General features: G+C 45.7%; 1 protein-coding gene and 1 long non-coding RNA gene across 3 annotated transcripts in view; one reads left to right on the top strand and one right to left on the bottom strand.

Annotated features, from left to right (window-relative positions):
- Positions 1-3,694, bottom strand: part of NPR3 (natriuretic peptide receptor 3) — an 80,700-nt gene extending 77,006 nt beyond the window's left edge. The window contains exon 1 of one of the 2 annotated variants that reach the window (XM_024981201.2): positions 2,472-3,694. In XM_024981201.2, the coding sequence (XP_024836969.1) occupies positions 2,472-3,228 (757 nt within the window). In that variant the 5' untranslated portion in view covers positions 3,229-3,694. 2 annotated transcript variants of the gene reach the window in all.
- Positions 3,695-3,776: 82 nt separating this feature from the next.
- Positions 3,777-5,053, top strand: LOC104975283 (uncharacterized). Its single transcript, XR_813808.4, has 2 exons — positions 3,777-4,650; positions 4,832-5,053. It is a non-coding gene; the product is annotated as an uncharacterized lncRNA (long non-coding RNA).
- Positions 5,054-15,923: the final 10,870 nt, after the last annotated feature.

A 15,923-nucleotide genomic window follows, 5' to 3' on the forward strand; every position in this document is an offset into this window, starting at 1 on the left:
CCAAGCAGGAGACTTGGGTTCGATCTCTGGGTCAGGAAGATCCCCTGGAGAAGGAAATGTCAACCCACTCCAGTATTCTTTCCTGGAGAATCCCATTGACAGAGGAGCCTAGTGGGCTGCACACAGTCCATGGGAACGCAGAGTCAGACACAACTTAACAACAGACTACCCTGGCTACCCCCGTTATAACTGGAGTCTGATAGCAGCCCCAGCTCCCTGGCCAGTGAATGCCTGAGGCAGGCTAAGAGCTCTGAAAATTCAAACTCTACTCAGTCATTGTATTGGGCCCCTATTTAACCCATTAACCACTTTTGGTGAAGTACAGGTGATCAGTAAAACTTAAGAGACCCCCAGAGACAGCTGTTACCAAACATCTTTCTGTCTTGAGTGTAGGGAATTTCTGCTGAGGGAGGAGGGCTTAAGGGGAGAAATTATTTTCATTTTTTATTTCTGAACATCTGCCAAGTCACTGTCAGAAATATTTTTTAGAGTAAAAATGGTAACTTTATCACCTGCAAAACATACGGGTCAGCCAAGCAAACTGTGACCACTAAATTCAAACTTTGAAGAAAAAAAGTAAAGAAACTTGGGAACATCTGCTTTTTGGAATTGAAAAAATAGCCGCCGCAGACTGTAGCCCAAGCTCTTCGAAGCCCTCTAGCCCCACCCCTCCCTACCCTCTGGCTCAGCCACACACCATGTGAGGCCGAGGGGTTCCCGGTGGCCTCGATATGCCCTCATCCGGGCTGACCTCGACCACGAATCCCAGGCCACGTGCGCAGGGAGTCACGGCGGGCACTAAGACCTTCAGGGCGGTGGCAGCACAAACACGTTGGCCAACCGCGGTTCTTGCCGGTAGGGGGACACACCCCCATCCCCAGCCCAAGCTGGGAAGTCTAGCTCCAAGCCCTTGAGAGCCGAGAGCTGAAGAACGCTTTTCGGGGTCTGCAGTGACCTGGGGACTGAGAACAGGAAAGAAGTAGATGTGATTTTCTCGGCCCGGCGTGGCGAATCCGCCGCCCTTGGATACAAGTGCCCTTTTTCATAATCAGCAAAGCCGGCGCCCTGCCTGCTTGGCTGGCAGGAACTCGGCGCAGACAGCCTGGAGTACGAACGCTCAAAACTTGGCCATGCCTCCCCTCTGTCAACACCTCGCGCCTCTTCACTCTAAAGAATGCGGTTCACTCCGAGTGCGGGGTGGCCAAATTGGGAAGGGGATGGCCGCAGAGCCCTCTTCCGCGGCGTCTTTACCCTCTCTCACCTGTTCCCGAGACCCCTTGCCTCCGGTTGCGCTGATCCCATGGCCAGCGCCCAGGTGACCAGCCATGCCAAGTCGTAGGCTAACCCTGCGCCTGGCTCTGCCCCTCTCCCCTTCCGTCTCCCCGCGTGGGTAGTGGGGAGCTTTACTGGGATTGCGCCACTGACAATCCAGGCGCGTGAGCGCTGAGCGGGAGCCGGCGGGATCCCGCGAGCGAGCGTTTGCACCCCAAACCTGACACTGGTAAGGAGGGAACTGCGCTATGCTGGGTTCTCCGCCCGCCTTCGCACAGATCTACTGGGCAGTAAAATGAGCCGCATTGGGGGCTTCTGCGATTCTGTATCCGTGACCACCCACTTCTCCTCCCATCCCCTAGAACCACAGCCACTATCCTCAACCTTGAGCTCCAAACCCCCACAGACCCACAGAGAAAACTAGAGAGGGAAAGGAGGTCCAGTGCCCGCTTCTCCAGCGCGCGCGCTCTCCCAAAGCCTAGCTGCTGGCGCACTGGAGACCACGACGCTGAACGCGCAGGGGGCAATGGGTGTCACCAGGGTCCAGACACTGCAAGGCATTTTTTATGGAAACCACAGAAGCCCGTTTATACGGGGCTGGAGGGGCCATGGAAGGAATGAGAAGGCCGATACAATGAGTCTTTAAAAGAAAGCTGAGGTCTGTGGAAGGAGCAGCAAGAGAAATCCGGAGACCGGAGCTGACCATGAGGCGGAGCGCGGGCTGTGGAACTCAGTGTACGCTTCCTCGCTAGGAGCCGGCGCACGTCGGAAAAGGACCCGGTAACAAGTTCTTTGGCCCTTGTCACGCTTTGAGACTGTAGTTGGAGGCGGGTTCCCGCAGTGAGCCCCTAACTCGGGGCCGGACACAGAAGAACGAGAAAGAAAAAACCCAAGAGGTTTGACAGCACCTGTTGGACCAGGGCACGAGCCCGGGAAGTCTGCCTGCTCACATGCCCCACCCACAGGCTTCATCACTTCCCCAGGACCCTCTACGTACACCCCACCATAACCATGGGTATGGTCGAAGGTCGTCGCAGCCAGACTACGCACACTCGGGCGAGTCCCGGTGGGCGCTCCCTACCCTGATCCTCAGTGCAGCAGGGAGTAGTGGGGTCTCCAGGGGAGCCAACAGGCATGTAGGGAGAGCCTCGGAAAGGGGCTGGGTTAGGGCCCGGGACCCGGGGCGCACTGCTGCTCACCTCGCTCACTGGCCTGGATGTGGCGCACGATGTCCTCCAGATCCAAGTCTTTGGTCTCATCGAAATTGTAGGCGGACGTGTGCAAGCCTTCCTCCTGGAAGACCTCATGGACCCCCTCGAGGGTGAAGAAGCAGTTCCGCTCCAGCTTGTCGTCGCTGTAGACCAGCACGGCGCGGCTCCACTGGTGGTGGCGGAACAGGGCGAGCATCATCTCGCCCATCTTGGCGTACGAGGGTGCCACGCGCGTAAGGTGCGAGTACTCCGTGTCCTTATGCTGGAAGCCGGCTGCCAGGGCCCCGGCAGACAGCATGGGGAGGTCCCAGTGCGACGCTAGCCGAGCCACCGGCGCCGCCGCGTACTCGCACACCGGCCCCAGGATGAGATCCGGCTTGGCTCCCCGCGCCGCCGCCACGCGGTCCACCAGGCTGAAGAGTGCGCGGTTGCCGCAGTCCGAGTCTTCGTAGGCCACCTGGAAGCGAGTGCCGGCTGGCAGGAGCCGCCGCCCGGTCGCGTTGCCCTCCACGCTGCGCAGCGCGTACTCTATGGCCGGTCGCACCCGAGCAAGGGAGAACAGGTAAGAGTCGTCCTGGGGCAACAGCACCAGAACCTCGATCTTCTGCGGCGGCAGTGCCTCTCTCTCCCGGCGCCCGCGGCCCGGGCCCGCGCCCCCGCTGCCACCGCCGCCAGTGCAGTCGGCCAGTAACGCCCAACCGAGCAGGACGCACGCGGAGAAAGTGAGCACCAGTAGGGACGGCATCGTGCCGCAGGAAAGCGCCTGCCCTCGCTGCGGACTCGCCCTCTGCCCCCCACCCACCCTACCTCTTAACTCCCCACTCCTCTCCGAGGTTCCTGCGCCCCCTTGGGCGCTCTAAGAAAAAATAAAAGAATACCCCCTTCACTAACTCGCCAAAAGAGAGGAAGAGTCCTCCTTTGCAATGCCACTCGTTTAAAAAAAAAAAAGAAAGAAGACAGAAAGAAAAAGAAAAAGTTAACTGGGTGTAAACCTGTACTCCTATAGTATATTTATATATATATACTTTTTATAAATACATAGATTAGCCCTCCCTTGATATATACTATTTTGCTTAGAGGTGGCTTCTTATATGGGCGTTGCTAAGGTTGCTTTGGAAAGAGCATTTGTAAAAGAAGAAAAAGTTAGACTTGTCCAAGTGCTTGTAATTGACGGTGCATCTCCCTCGCGTTTGATCTCATTGATTCGCGCCGGTTCCCGGATCCATAACCCGCGTTTAAATAGCGTGGCAGCGGCGGAGCGTGTTACCACACAAGGCGCGCAGAGGCCGGGCTGGTATTTCCAGCGGGTGGGGAGGGTGGGGGTGGGGAGCAGTGGGGGCTGGGCTAGGGGAGTCTCTTATTAACATTCTTACATCAGGACTCCTCCTCCCCGCACCCCTACTCTTCCCACCCCTTCCCTGTCCCTCACTCCCACTCCCCGCCAGTCCTTTTGCGTTTTCCTTAAAGCCGCAATCGCTCACTTCTACAGCCGCGGAAGCCCCCACAAAGCTACACCGCCACCAGGGTCCCCGCCTCTCCCTGGCCCGGCACGCGGCAGCTCTTTCTCCAGCTCCGGGCTTTAAAAATGGAAATGTGTTTGAAAGTAAAGAAACACGCGCAGACACACACACACACACACACACACACACGCCTTGCAAAAAAAAAAAAAAAAACAGGATTAAGGGAAAGGGATGGCCCCAGAAATTGGTGGTTTGGTTGACAAACAAACAAACAAACACCCTAGGTCCCGTTTGCTCTCACCTCTCTCTCACTCCAGCCACAATCTCTCCAGACGCGCCTACTTGGGACGGGCTCTCGACCTTCGCGGTCCCCTGGCGCAAGGTCAGGAAACAGGGACCAAGGTCCCGGGGCAGACGGCTGGGTCGAGGGCCTGGAACGCCTAGCTGCCGGGCGTCCTCGCCCCACTTCTTCCCCCGCTCCCCACCCTTGGCGGCCACCTCCCCGCGAGCCCCGCGGGTTCGCGCCGGAGTCGCCGTGCCGCGCGGGATCCAGTGTCCCAGCGCACCCACATCTCCCGCGGCGCGCAGCGAGCAGAAAAGCGAAACTTGTTGCTTCCAAAGGGAAAAACGGTTCTTCTGAAGGTAGCAGAAAGCTTGAAAAGCATCTCCAAGGCGTCCTCTGGGCTTTATGTGCTAAGCTAAGCCAGGTAACTAAATAAAGAGACCTTCTCCCTAAAGCTTCACCCCTGAGGGTCCCCCGGGTGCAGGCGCGTCATCAGCGGCCATCCGTGCGCTCGGAAATCCCAACGCTTCTCCCCGGTGCTCCGGATCCTGCAATGCGGAGGAAGGACCTGCGGCCAAGACTCAGTCGCTTGTCACTTGTCACAGGCAGGCACAGCAGCGGGGGAAACGAGGATGGACACGGTCGTGGAGAAGTTGGTGGCCGGAGGAGCTTCCCCAGGGTCCGCCGAGCTGCAGGGCAGGTTCAAAGGGAACTTGACCCTTCGATCGTGGTAACGCGCCGAGGTCATTTGCAGTATGAACGTGCTATATTCGATTGGTGAATTCTGATATTTAAGTCCCACAAATTAAAATAAATTAGAAAATGTTTTCAAAGGTCTTTCATTTGACTGGGCATCCGTGTCCACAAATTTCTATTCGTCTTAGACCAACGCCCTCTTTCGGCAGAAACTTGTAGCCGACTTGTATCCCCGATGCCATCATCCCGAGTTCGCTTTTTTGGTCTTTTTTTTTTTTTTTTTTTTTAGTTTTGTTGAAAGCCGAGGCCTCAAAGAGCAATCGCTCTCTTTTATGAGGATGAAAAAGGTAAATTGGGGCTTCCGGAGATGTTACAACTTGAGGCATCAGCGCTCATCAGCCTTACCAGCACCCTCCTTATCGCTCTTTCTGGCACCATAAATATAATGATGAGTAACGTTTCACCCTGCAGGGCTTTTAGATTTTGCACTGCGATCCCTGAATCTTCAAGTAGGATCTTCTAACTCCTGTGAAAACTTTCATTTATCTTATTAGAGCTGCTAACCGGTAATAAACGAGGCATCCGTATACAATTTAATTCCACAAAAAAACGTAGTTTTCACACACTGGAAATTAAGATTTAGGGCTTTTCACAGTGATTTAAAAAAAAAAAAATCCCCCCTGAACTCCTAGGAAGGAAAGAGAGAGAAAGAAGAAAGAAGGAACGGAGGGAAGGAAGGGAGAGAGGGAGAGAGAGAGGCTAAATCCCGAATTCCAAGGGTCTTAATAGATTTCGAAACTGGTTGCCAGGAGACGTGGAGGAACCAGGGTTTGCTATTACTGCTCGCTCTGCTCTGTGTCTGGGGAACACTGGGCAATGGCGATTTGATGCTGCGCCTGGTGTAGCATAGCTTAGTCGGAAGGGCTGGGGTGACCCCGGGCAAGAAGGCCTCTCCCCCTGCAGGCGCTGCCCATTCGCGCCAAGGGTCACGGGCAGGGCAATGCCTTTACGGTGGAGTGAGTATCACAGCCTCTGAGTGGCCTTTGCATCAGAGTTCTCAGCTTCCAGTTTGTCATTCAAGAGCCCTGACAAACTAAGCCCTGTAAGGGAAGAGCCCCCAAACTAGGCAGCTGAACCAGAGAATCCAGTGCTCAAAACATCCCTTACATTTTTCCATTGAGCAGAAATTAGGATGTATTTATTGAGGTATAATTGACATATGACATTATATTAACCTCAGGGATATAACGCAATGATTTGATATTTGTATATACTATGAAATCATCTCCACAACTCTAGTTGACATCATCACCATGTAGTTAGAAAACAAAAATTTTGTGTGATGAGAACTTTAGTATCTGCTCTTCACAACTTTCAAGTATGTCATATAGCGTTACTAGCTGTAGTCACTATGCTGTACAGTACATTGCCATGACTCAATCATTTTATAGAAATTAGGATTTTTTTTAAGTTTTTCAAATGAAAATAGGCACAAGATTATAGGAAGAACTGCCAAGTAATATAAGTATATGGACTTAACATTATCAGTTTATTCTCTTTCCATCAGACTTACCCTGGCAGCTGAGAGTGTGTGTGAGTATCATGGAGTTCTCCAATCTTATGGCTGGAAAAATTTTCAGTTCAGCTCAGTAGCTCAGTTGTGTCCGACTCTTTGCAACCCCATGAATCGCAGCACGCCAGGCCTCCCTGTCCATCACCAACTCCGGGAGTCCACTCAAACTCATGTCCATCAAGTCCATAATGCCATCCAGCCATCTCATCCTCTGTCGTCCCCTTCTCCTCCTGCCCCCAATCCCTCCCAGCATCAGAGTCTTTTCCAATGAGTCAACTCTTCGCATAAGGTGGCCAATGTATTGGAGTTTCAGCTTTAGCATCAGCCCTTCCAATGAACACCCAGGACTGATATCCTTTAGAATGGACTGGTTGGATCTCCTTAGAAGTCACCTAACCTGAGACATTTTGCTCTCTACGTGAGGAATCTAGGCCAAATAATATAAATGTCATACTTATATGCCTCTTCACCCCCTGGAAGATAATTTTTAATGGCACTGAATTAGAAATGAATATTTATTACAGCATGTAAAAAAGGGTTGGGAACAAAGCTTAATGCCATTTAAGAGTAACACATTTTATATCAAAAATTTATTTTATATGTTGCTATTTTGAAAACTTGCAGCATAGTAAGAAAGATACTAATAGATTGTAGTCTAATTTTTGCAGCATCATGATCATAAAGATGAATCAAACCATGTAGGTAGGAAAAAAGAAAAAAGGAGTAACTCATGCCTTGGACTCGATTTTTAAACATTATTCTCTTCAGTTCTGTAAAACACTGAAATGGGAGGCAGGAGTGGGAGAGAGAAGCACTTTTTTTAACGTTCAAAAGATTACTAACCTTTTCACTCAATGCATTCTTTCTGACTACAATTCCAAATGAAAACAAAAGAAAGTTACAGGGAAATGCTGCAAAATAAAATTAGCCAAATGAAAAGCGATGTTAGCCCTAAATGTGATATTATAGAAACCAACACACTTTTAATAAGATTTAGATCTCTTGTCATCAATATCTATAAATCTTGTTTTTTAACTTTATTATTAAAATCAAGTGGCAAGTTTTCTATGAAGTATTCAGCTGTTTTTTTCCATCTGTGAAATGAAATCATGTCTCTATGGCATTACTCTGCCAACAGGAAAAACAACATTCTATAGGGAACCTCAACCAGCCATTGTTTGAAATATACATGCCATCAGAACGAAGTTTTCTCCACCAGTTGTCACAGTCTGTACCATCTCCCTCAGAAGCCTGGCTGCAATTTCTAAAGTGACTTTCAAAATGACTCTCCTTTTCCTTGTTAAGCCAGCCCTGAAGTCATATTGAAGAATAATGCTATGAAGCCTGTAGCCCACAAAGAAAGTATCTTATGGGAACAGAATTGTTGAAAACACACTTCCCCCTAGAGGCAGAAAACATGAAAGAATATTACATGTAATTCAAGAAGATTTCTGTAATTCAATGAGTGCTGAGATTTTGTTTTTAACATACAGTTGATTCTTTAGAGGGAGATATGGGAAGAAAATCAATAAATGGCCAAAAAATTAAATTGAAAACTTACCTCTAGGTTTTAGCTTTCCTTAGCAGAGACTTTGTTAATTGATCTCTTCCCTTCTTTTATACAAATCTACAGTTTTTTTTCCCAGCACTATAATAATAGCAATTACATATATTTATTTAAATTTAAACTTATGATTTAATTTCATCAGAAAATGCAGTTAAGTGTGGTCTCGAAGGACCCTTTTGAAAATGCAGCTCCAGTAGATTTAGCTCCTTATTGCCAGTTTTGTTTCTGTATTACAATGTATTTGTAACTGTCCTCCTCACTTTCCATCAACCGCAATCTCTCTTCATTTCTTTGTAAATCTTCTGAGATAGAATGACATTAGAAACATTTCTGAAAAATGTAGAACTCAAATGTGATTTAGTCTGAATTTCTGGCATGAGGTTTTCTGGGATTGGCAAGCTACATCAAGAATTCTCACCATTGATTTATAGACCAGTTATTTAATATAAATCATGAGATTCACAAAGATAAGTGTATGTGCCTCAACTCCATCCATGCCAATTCTGACTCCATTTAATTGGTTTACATAGTTGTACATGGCGTTATGTCAAAAAGGACTTAAGAAGGCATGTAAAAATATGAAACGGGATTTTAGAGAATTTTCCTCAGGGCAAAGTGCATAGTCGTTGCATCCTACTCTCTTTTTTTTCTTAAGGTTTTACTGACTATTCCAAACTTCAGCAATCACTTCTCCCATCTGAGTTCCCACAGCATCCTTTGGGGTCGTGATCACATGTGATTTTATTTCCAGAAATTTTATTTTCATTTACAAGGAGCCAGTCTGGGTGGGGATCCAGTTCTCAGGGCAATATCCTGTGGGAATAAAAGGCATTTAGAAGTCTCACAATGTGTCCCAAGGTTATCTCCTCACCTATCTGCACTTTCGGAGAAGGCAATGGCACCCCACTCCAGTACTCTTGCCTGGAAAATCCCAAGGACAGAGGAGCCTGGTAGGCTGCAGTCCATGGGGTCGCTAAGAGTCAGACATGACTGAGCGACTTCACTTTCACTTTTCACTTTCATGCACTGGAGAAGGCAATGGCAACCCACTCCAATGTTCTTGCCTGGAGAATCCCAGGGACGGGGCAGCCTAGTGGGCTTCCGTCTATGGGGTCGCACAGAGTTGGATACGACTGCAGCGACTTAGCAGTAGCAGCAGCATCTGCCCTTTAGTTTTCCCTTTCCCTCAGTTTTCCCCTCCTAAAATGGAGATAATAATCTTGTCCTGGTGTTGTAGAAAAGCCAGAAAAATAAAAAAAAGATGTGCAGTGCTTTGTGTAAGTAGGAAATTAATAAATAGCAGCTGTTATTACATTCCCTTCAATGCCTGGTGAAGAGCACTATACCAAGTAAGTGTTTGAACGATGTTCCATAAATTCATCATGGAATGAATGAATGAATGAATTCAAAACCCAAAACCAAGATGACTTATGCATACCTTGTTTGGAATTATCTATTGCCTGATCACAACAGACTTTACTTAACGCTCTGTAATAGTGGCCTCTTTGGAGGAACTCTTTTGGCAGATCACTTTGATGTTAGGTTTCCCTGGTGGCTCAAATGGTAAAGAATCTGCCTGCAATGCAGGACACTCAGGTTCAATTCCTGGATGGGAAAGATCCCTTGGAGAAGGGAGTGGCCACCCACTGCAGTATTCTTTCCTGGAGAATTCCATGGACAGAGGAGGCTGGTAGGCTACAGTCGATGGGGTTGCAAAAAGTCAAATATGACTGAATGACTAACACTTGATGTTGGCCCTAGATTCCCAAACTGAGACATTTCCTGGTAAGCTTGAGACAGCAGCTTGTTCAGTGTTCTGTCCTCTACATAGTAGGGCAAAGAGAACAAGAGCTCATATTTGCTACCCCACGGCTGCCCTTCACACGTTTGTTTTTTTTTTTAATAGAATATTATTTATGTATTTATTGTTGTTTAGTTGCTAAATTATTTATTTTTGGCTGTGCTGGATCTTTTTTAAATTTATTTTTTAACTGAAGGTAAATTGCCTTACAATGTTGTGTTGGTTTCTGCCATACAACAACATGAATCAGCCACAATTATGTATTATTAAATATAATTATGTTCGCTCCCTCTTGAGCCTGCCTCCCCTCCCCCTACCCTACCCTTCTTGGTCATCACAGAGTGTCAGGCTGGGCTCCCACGCTATACAGCAACTTCCCACCAGCTATCTATTTTACACATGATAGTGTCTGCTGGTCAATGCTACTTTCTCCAGGAAACCCTCCTACATTGTTGGTGGGAATGTAAACTGATACAGCCATCATGGAGAACAGTATGGAGATTCCTTAAAAACTAGGAATCAATCTACAACATTACCCAGCAATCCCACTACTGGCATACACCCTGAGAAAAACATAATTGAAAAAGGCATATGTACCCCAATGTTCATAGCAGCACTATTTATAATAGCCAGGACATGAAAGCAACCTAGATATCCATCGACAGATGAATGGATAAAGAAGATGTGGTACATATACACAATGGAATATTGCCTGCGTGCATGCAAGCTCAATCATTCAGTCGTGTCTGACTCTTTGCGACCCCGTGGATTGTAGCCCACCAAGTTCCTCTATCTCAAATGGTAAAGAATTTGCCTGCAATGCAGGAGATCATCTGCAAGGTAGGAGACTCAGATTCGATCCCTGGGTTGGGAAGATCCCCTGGAGAAGAGAGCAGCTACCCACTCCAGTATTCTGGCCTGGAGAATTCCATGGACTGTATAATCCATAGGGTCGGACACGACTGAGCGACTTTCAGTGTGTCAAGGATGGTGGTGTTCTATAGCGTAAACCTATTGCATCAGACATTCACTTGTTTTTGTTCAAAGATATCTGACCCAAGTTATATTTAAATCTGTGTGATAGTCAATCATAATAGTCAAATGTGCAATGTTTAAGAGAAACATTATCAGGACAAAAATAGATCAAATTTCACCTTGTGGACATCTTATTACATTTTGTGAAAATCAAAAAGTTGTATAAAACTAATTTTCCTGTTATTATTATGCCATGATATTGAACAGTTAATACTCCAAATTAATCAGCACTGAAATGCTGGGCTGGAAGAAGCACAAGCTAGAATCAAGACTGCCGGGAGAAATATCAATAACCTCAGATATGCAGATGATACCACCCTTATGGCAGAAAGTGAAGAGGAACTGAAAAGCTTCTTGATGAAAGTGAAAGAGGAGAATGAAAAAGTTGGCTTAAAGCTCAACATTCAGAAAACAAAGATCATGGCATCTGGTCCCATCACTTCATGGCAAATAGATGGGGAAATAGTGGAAATAGTGTCAGACTTTATTTTGGGGGGCTCCAAAATCACTGCAGATGGTGATTGCAGCCATGAAATTAAAAGACGTTTACTCCTTGGAAGGAAAGTTATGACCAACCTAGATAGCATATTCAAAAGCAGAGACATTACTTTACCAACAGAAGTCCGTTTAGTCAAGGCTATGGTTTTTCCAGTAGTCATGTATGGATGTGAGAGCTGGACTGTGAAGAAAGCTGAGCGCCAAAGAATTGATGCTTTTGAACTGTGGTGTTGGAGAAGACTCTTGAGAGTCCCTTGGACTGCAAGGAGCTCCAACCAGTCCATTCTAAAGGAGATCAGTCCTGGGTGTTCTTTGGAAGGAATGATGCTAAAGCTGAAACTCCAGTACTTTGGCCACCTCATGTGAAGAGTTGACTCATTGGAAAAGACTGATGCTGGGAGGGATTGGGGGCAGGAGGAGAAGGGGATGACAGAGGATGAGATGGCTGGATGGCATCACCGACTCGATGGACGTGAGTTTGAGTGAACTCCAGGAGTTGGTGATGGACAGGGAGGCCTGGCGTGCTGCAATTCATGGGGTCGCAAAGAGTCAGACACGACTGAGCAACTGAACTGAACTGAACTGAACTGAATCCACTAGAATGTAAACTCCATGAGAGCTGGGATTATTTTTTTCCTTAATCCTCCATGATGAAGTAAGCACTCGAAATTTCACTTTACCAGTAATAAACCCAAAGAATGCAAGTTTCCTATAAAACAGAATTTAAAAGAGAAATAATAAAGCAGTGAAAGGAAAAATATAATTCAAAGAGAAATTAGCTCATATTTATATATTCATAGATATAACTTTTAACATAATTTTTTAAACATTCAGATATCATCATGTTGTACTTATGATTGCACAAGCAATATAAGAAGCCAAAGATCCTAAATACTAACTTCAAGAGATCTTCATACATTGATATACCAGCACCTCATCACTCATACCTAATTTTTATTTCCTTGCTAAGAGAAAAATCAGTATCCTAAAAAATTTTTTTAAATCATTATCTTTTATAATGCTATGAACAGTAATTAAAGATGATGAGGAAAATTTGTGTTACCATCATGTGCAATGTTGTGAGATATAGTTTTTTGTTTCTTTCCAGCAAGTACATTCCATGAGGTATTAAATCTTGGATAGCTGATGCATAAGACTAAAATAGAATAGTATGCCATGAGGAAAACATCAGGAAAATTCCTGACATTTGCCCTCTCGTATTTTTGGTGATCAGGTTGTGACATCAGATTTCACCCTGACATTAGTGGAGAAAACTGTTTAATCAAGCTAACATTGTTACTTCAATTTTTGGTAACTCCTCTAACATTAAATGTTCTTCTTTTCTCTTCATCCTTCCTACAAAATTATTCCCTTTTCAGTCTTTCTGTTCTTTTTCCCTTTACTAACTGCCTGGGGAAAATAGTAAGAGTTATTTTAATTTGAACCCTGTTGCTTTTGGAAGTCTGGAGGTAGAATGTGGAAATGACTCTCCTCTTGGGTAATCTCTCATATTTGAGTGTATATAAATGTACAAATTGTCTCAAATTGCGAGTCATTCATGTTCTAGTGAATCACCTTGGGGTTTTTGTTTAACTTCATGTACACATTTTTTAATTAACCATATCCTCCATTCTTGGCACATTCATGATCAATCTGCAAGGTTCTTGTCTTATTTCAAGTTCTCCCTTCATTTCTTCCTTCACATTCCATATATGCCATAGATATAAGTCTGTATTCTTGAAAAAGAGTGTTTCTTGTGCATGCATGTGTTATTCCAGTACAGAAGTTGTATTACGCTATTTCTTATGTTCGCATAGAGTATCAAGGATAGATCTTAACAAAACTATTAGAAGAAAATTCTACATCATTACCTTTGTTTTACTTAATTTTTAGAACTGCTCATCTCTTTTTTCTAACTTTAGCATGGAATAATAGTCACATATAATCAGACATATTTAAAGTGTGCAATGTGATGAGATGATATACTGTTGTTTTTACCGGGGAGGTGAGCACTGGGGCCTCCCAGTGGCCATGTTGCTGGCCACCTCAGGTTGTCTCTAAAGGGAGGGCGTATACTGAGGCCCTCAGCGTTTTAAAACTTAGTTTTATTACTTTTGAATACTGATGTGTTCTACCACATTTTACTTGTTCATTCTCCTAGGTTTTTTAAAATTAACTTTTATTGGAGTACAGTTGACTTACAATGTTGTGTTAGTTTCAGATATACAACAGAGTGAATCAGTTATCAGTTCAGTTCGGTCCCTCAGTCGTGTCCAACTCTTTGTAACCCCATGAGCTGCAGGCCTCCCTGTCCAACACCAACTCCTGAAGTCCATCCAAACCCATGTCCATCGAGTGGGTGATGCCATCCAACCATCTCATCCTCTGTCGTCCCCTTCTCTTCCTGCCCCCAATCCCTCCCAGCATCAGAGTCTTTTCAAATGAGTCAGCTCTTCGCATCAGGTGGCCAAAGTATTGGAGGTTCAGCTTCAACATCAGTCCTTCCAATGAACACTCAGGATTGATTTCCTTTAGGATGGACTGGTTGGATCTCCTTGCAGTCCGAGGGACCCTCAAGAGTCTTCTCCAACACCACAGTTCAAAAGCATCAATTCTTCGGTGCTCAGCTTTCTTTATAGTCCAACTCTCACATCCATACATGACCACTAGAAAAACCATAGCCTTGACTAGACGGACCTATGTTAGATGGAATCAGTTATACATATACATATAACCACTCTTTTTTAGATTCTTTTCCCGTATAGATCATTACAGAGTATTGAGTAGCGTTCCCTGTGCTGTAGAGTAGGTTCTTATTAGTATCTGTTTTGTGTACAGTAATATTTGTTGTTGTTGTTGTGCAGTCACTCAGTAGTGTCCAACTTTTTGCAACCACATGGACTGCAGCACACCAGGCTTCTCTGTCCTTGTCAGTCTCAGTCTCCTAGTTGATCCCTCCCCCTCTTCTCCCTTGGTAACCGTAATTTTGTTTTCTGCATCTGTGACTCTATTTTTGTTTTGTAAATAAGTTCACCTGTACCATTTCTTCTAGGTTCCACATATAGACAATATCATATGCTATTCGTCTTTCTGTCTGACTTACTTCACTCCATGTGACAATCTCTAGGTCCATCCATGTTGCTGCAAATGGCTTATTTCACTCTTTTTGCGGCTGAGTAGTATTCTATTGTGGAGAAGGCAATGGCACCCCGCTTCAGTACTCTTGCCTGGAAAATCCCATGGATGGAGGAGCCTGGTGGGCTGCAGTCCATGGGGTCGCTAAGAGCTGGACACGACTGAGCGACTTCACTTTCACTTTTCACTTTCATGCATTGGAGAAGGAAATGGCAACCCACTCCAGTGTTCTTGCCTGGAGAATCCCAGGGATGGGGGAGCCTGGTGGGCTGCCGTCTATGGGGTCGCACAGAGTCGGACACGACTGAAGCGACTTAGCAGCAGCAGCAGCAGTATTGTATTGTAAAAATGCACCACATCTTCCTTACCTATTCCTGTCAATGGACATTCTTGTTGCTTCTATTTCTTGGCTATTGTAAATAATGATGCAATAAACATTGGGGTGTGTGTATCTTTTTGAATTATGGTTTTCTCTAAGTATATGCCTAGGGGTGGGATTGCTGGGTCATATGCTCTATTTTTAGCTTTTTAAGGACCCTCTATACTTTTAGCATCATGTTTTTAACAATTTACACTCCTATAAACAGTGTAGAGGGGTTCCCTTTTCTCCACACCCTCTCCAGAATTTATTGTTTGTAGATTTTTTTGATGATGGCCATCCTTACCCATGTCAGGTGGAATCTTACTGTAATTTCTATTTGCATTTCTCTAATAATTAACAATACTGAGCATCTTTTCATGAGCTTTTTGTCTAGCTGTATGTATTCTTTAGAGAAATGTCTATTTAGATTTTCTGCCCATTTTTTAAGATTTATTTTTGATTGAAGGATAATGGCTTTACAATATTGTATTGGTTTCTGCCATACATCATCATGAATCAGTTACAGACATACATATGTCCTCTCCCTCTTGAACCTCTTTCCCACCTCTCACCCCATCCCACCCCTCTAGGTAGTCACAGAGCACCAGATTTGAGCTCCCTGTGTCATACAGCAAATTCCCACCAGCTATTTACATATGGTAATGTATATGTTGGACTGTGAAGAAGGCTGAGCGCTGAAGAATTGATGCTTTTGAAGTGTGGTGTTGGAGAAGACTCTTGAGAGTCCCTTGGACTGCAAGGAGATCCAACCAGTCCATTCTGAAGGAGATCAGCCCTGGGATTTCTTCGGAAGGAATGATGCTAAAGCTAAAACTCCAGTACTTTGGCCACCTCATGCGAAGAGTTGACTCATTGGAAAAGACTCTGATGCTGGGAGGGATTGGGGGCAGGAGGAGAAGGGGACGACAGAGGATGAGATGGCTGGATGGCATCACTGACTCAATGGACGTGAGTCTGAGTGAACTCCGGGAGTTGGTGATGGACAGGGAGGCCTGGTGTGCTGCGATTCA

This window comes from Bos taurus, chromosome 20 (assembly GCF_002263795.3).
Source record: "Bos taurus isolate L1 Dominette 01449 registration number 42190680 breed Hereford chromosome 20, ARS-UCD2.0, whole genome shotgun sequence".
In the NCBI taxonomy this organism is placed as follows: domain Eukaryota; kingdom Metazoa; phylum Chordata; class Mammalia; order Artiodactyla; family Bovidae; genus Bos; species Bos taurus.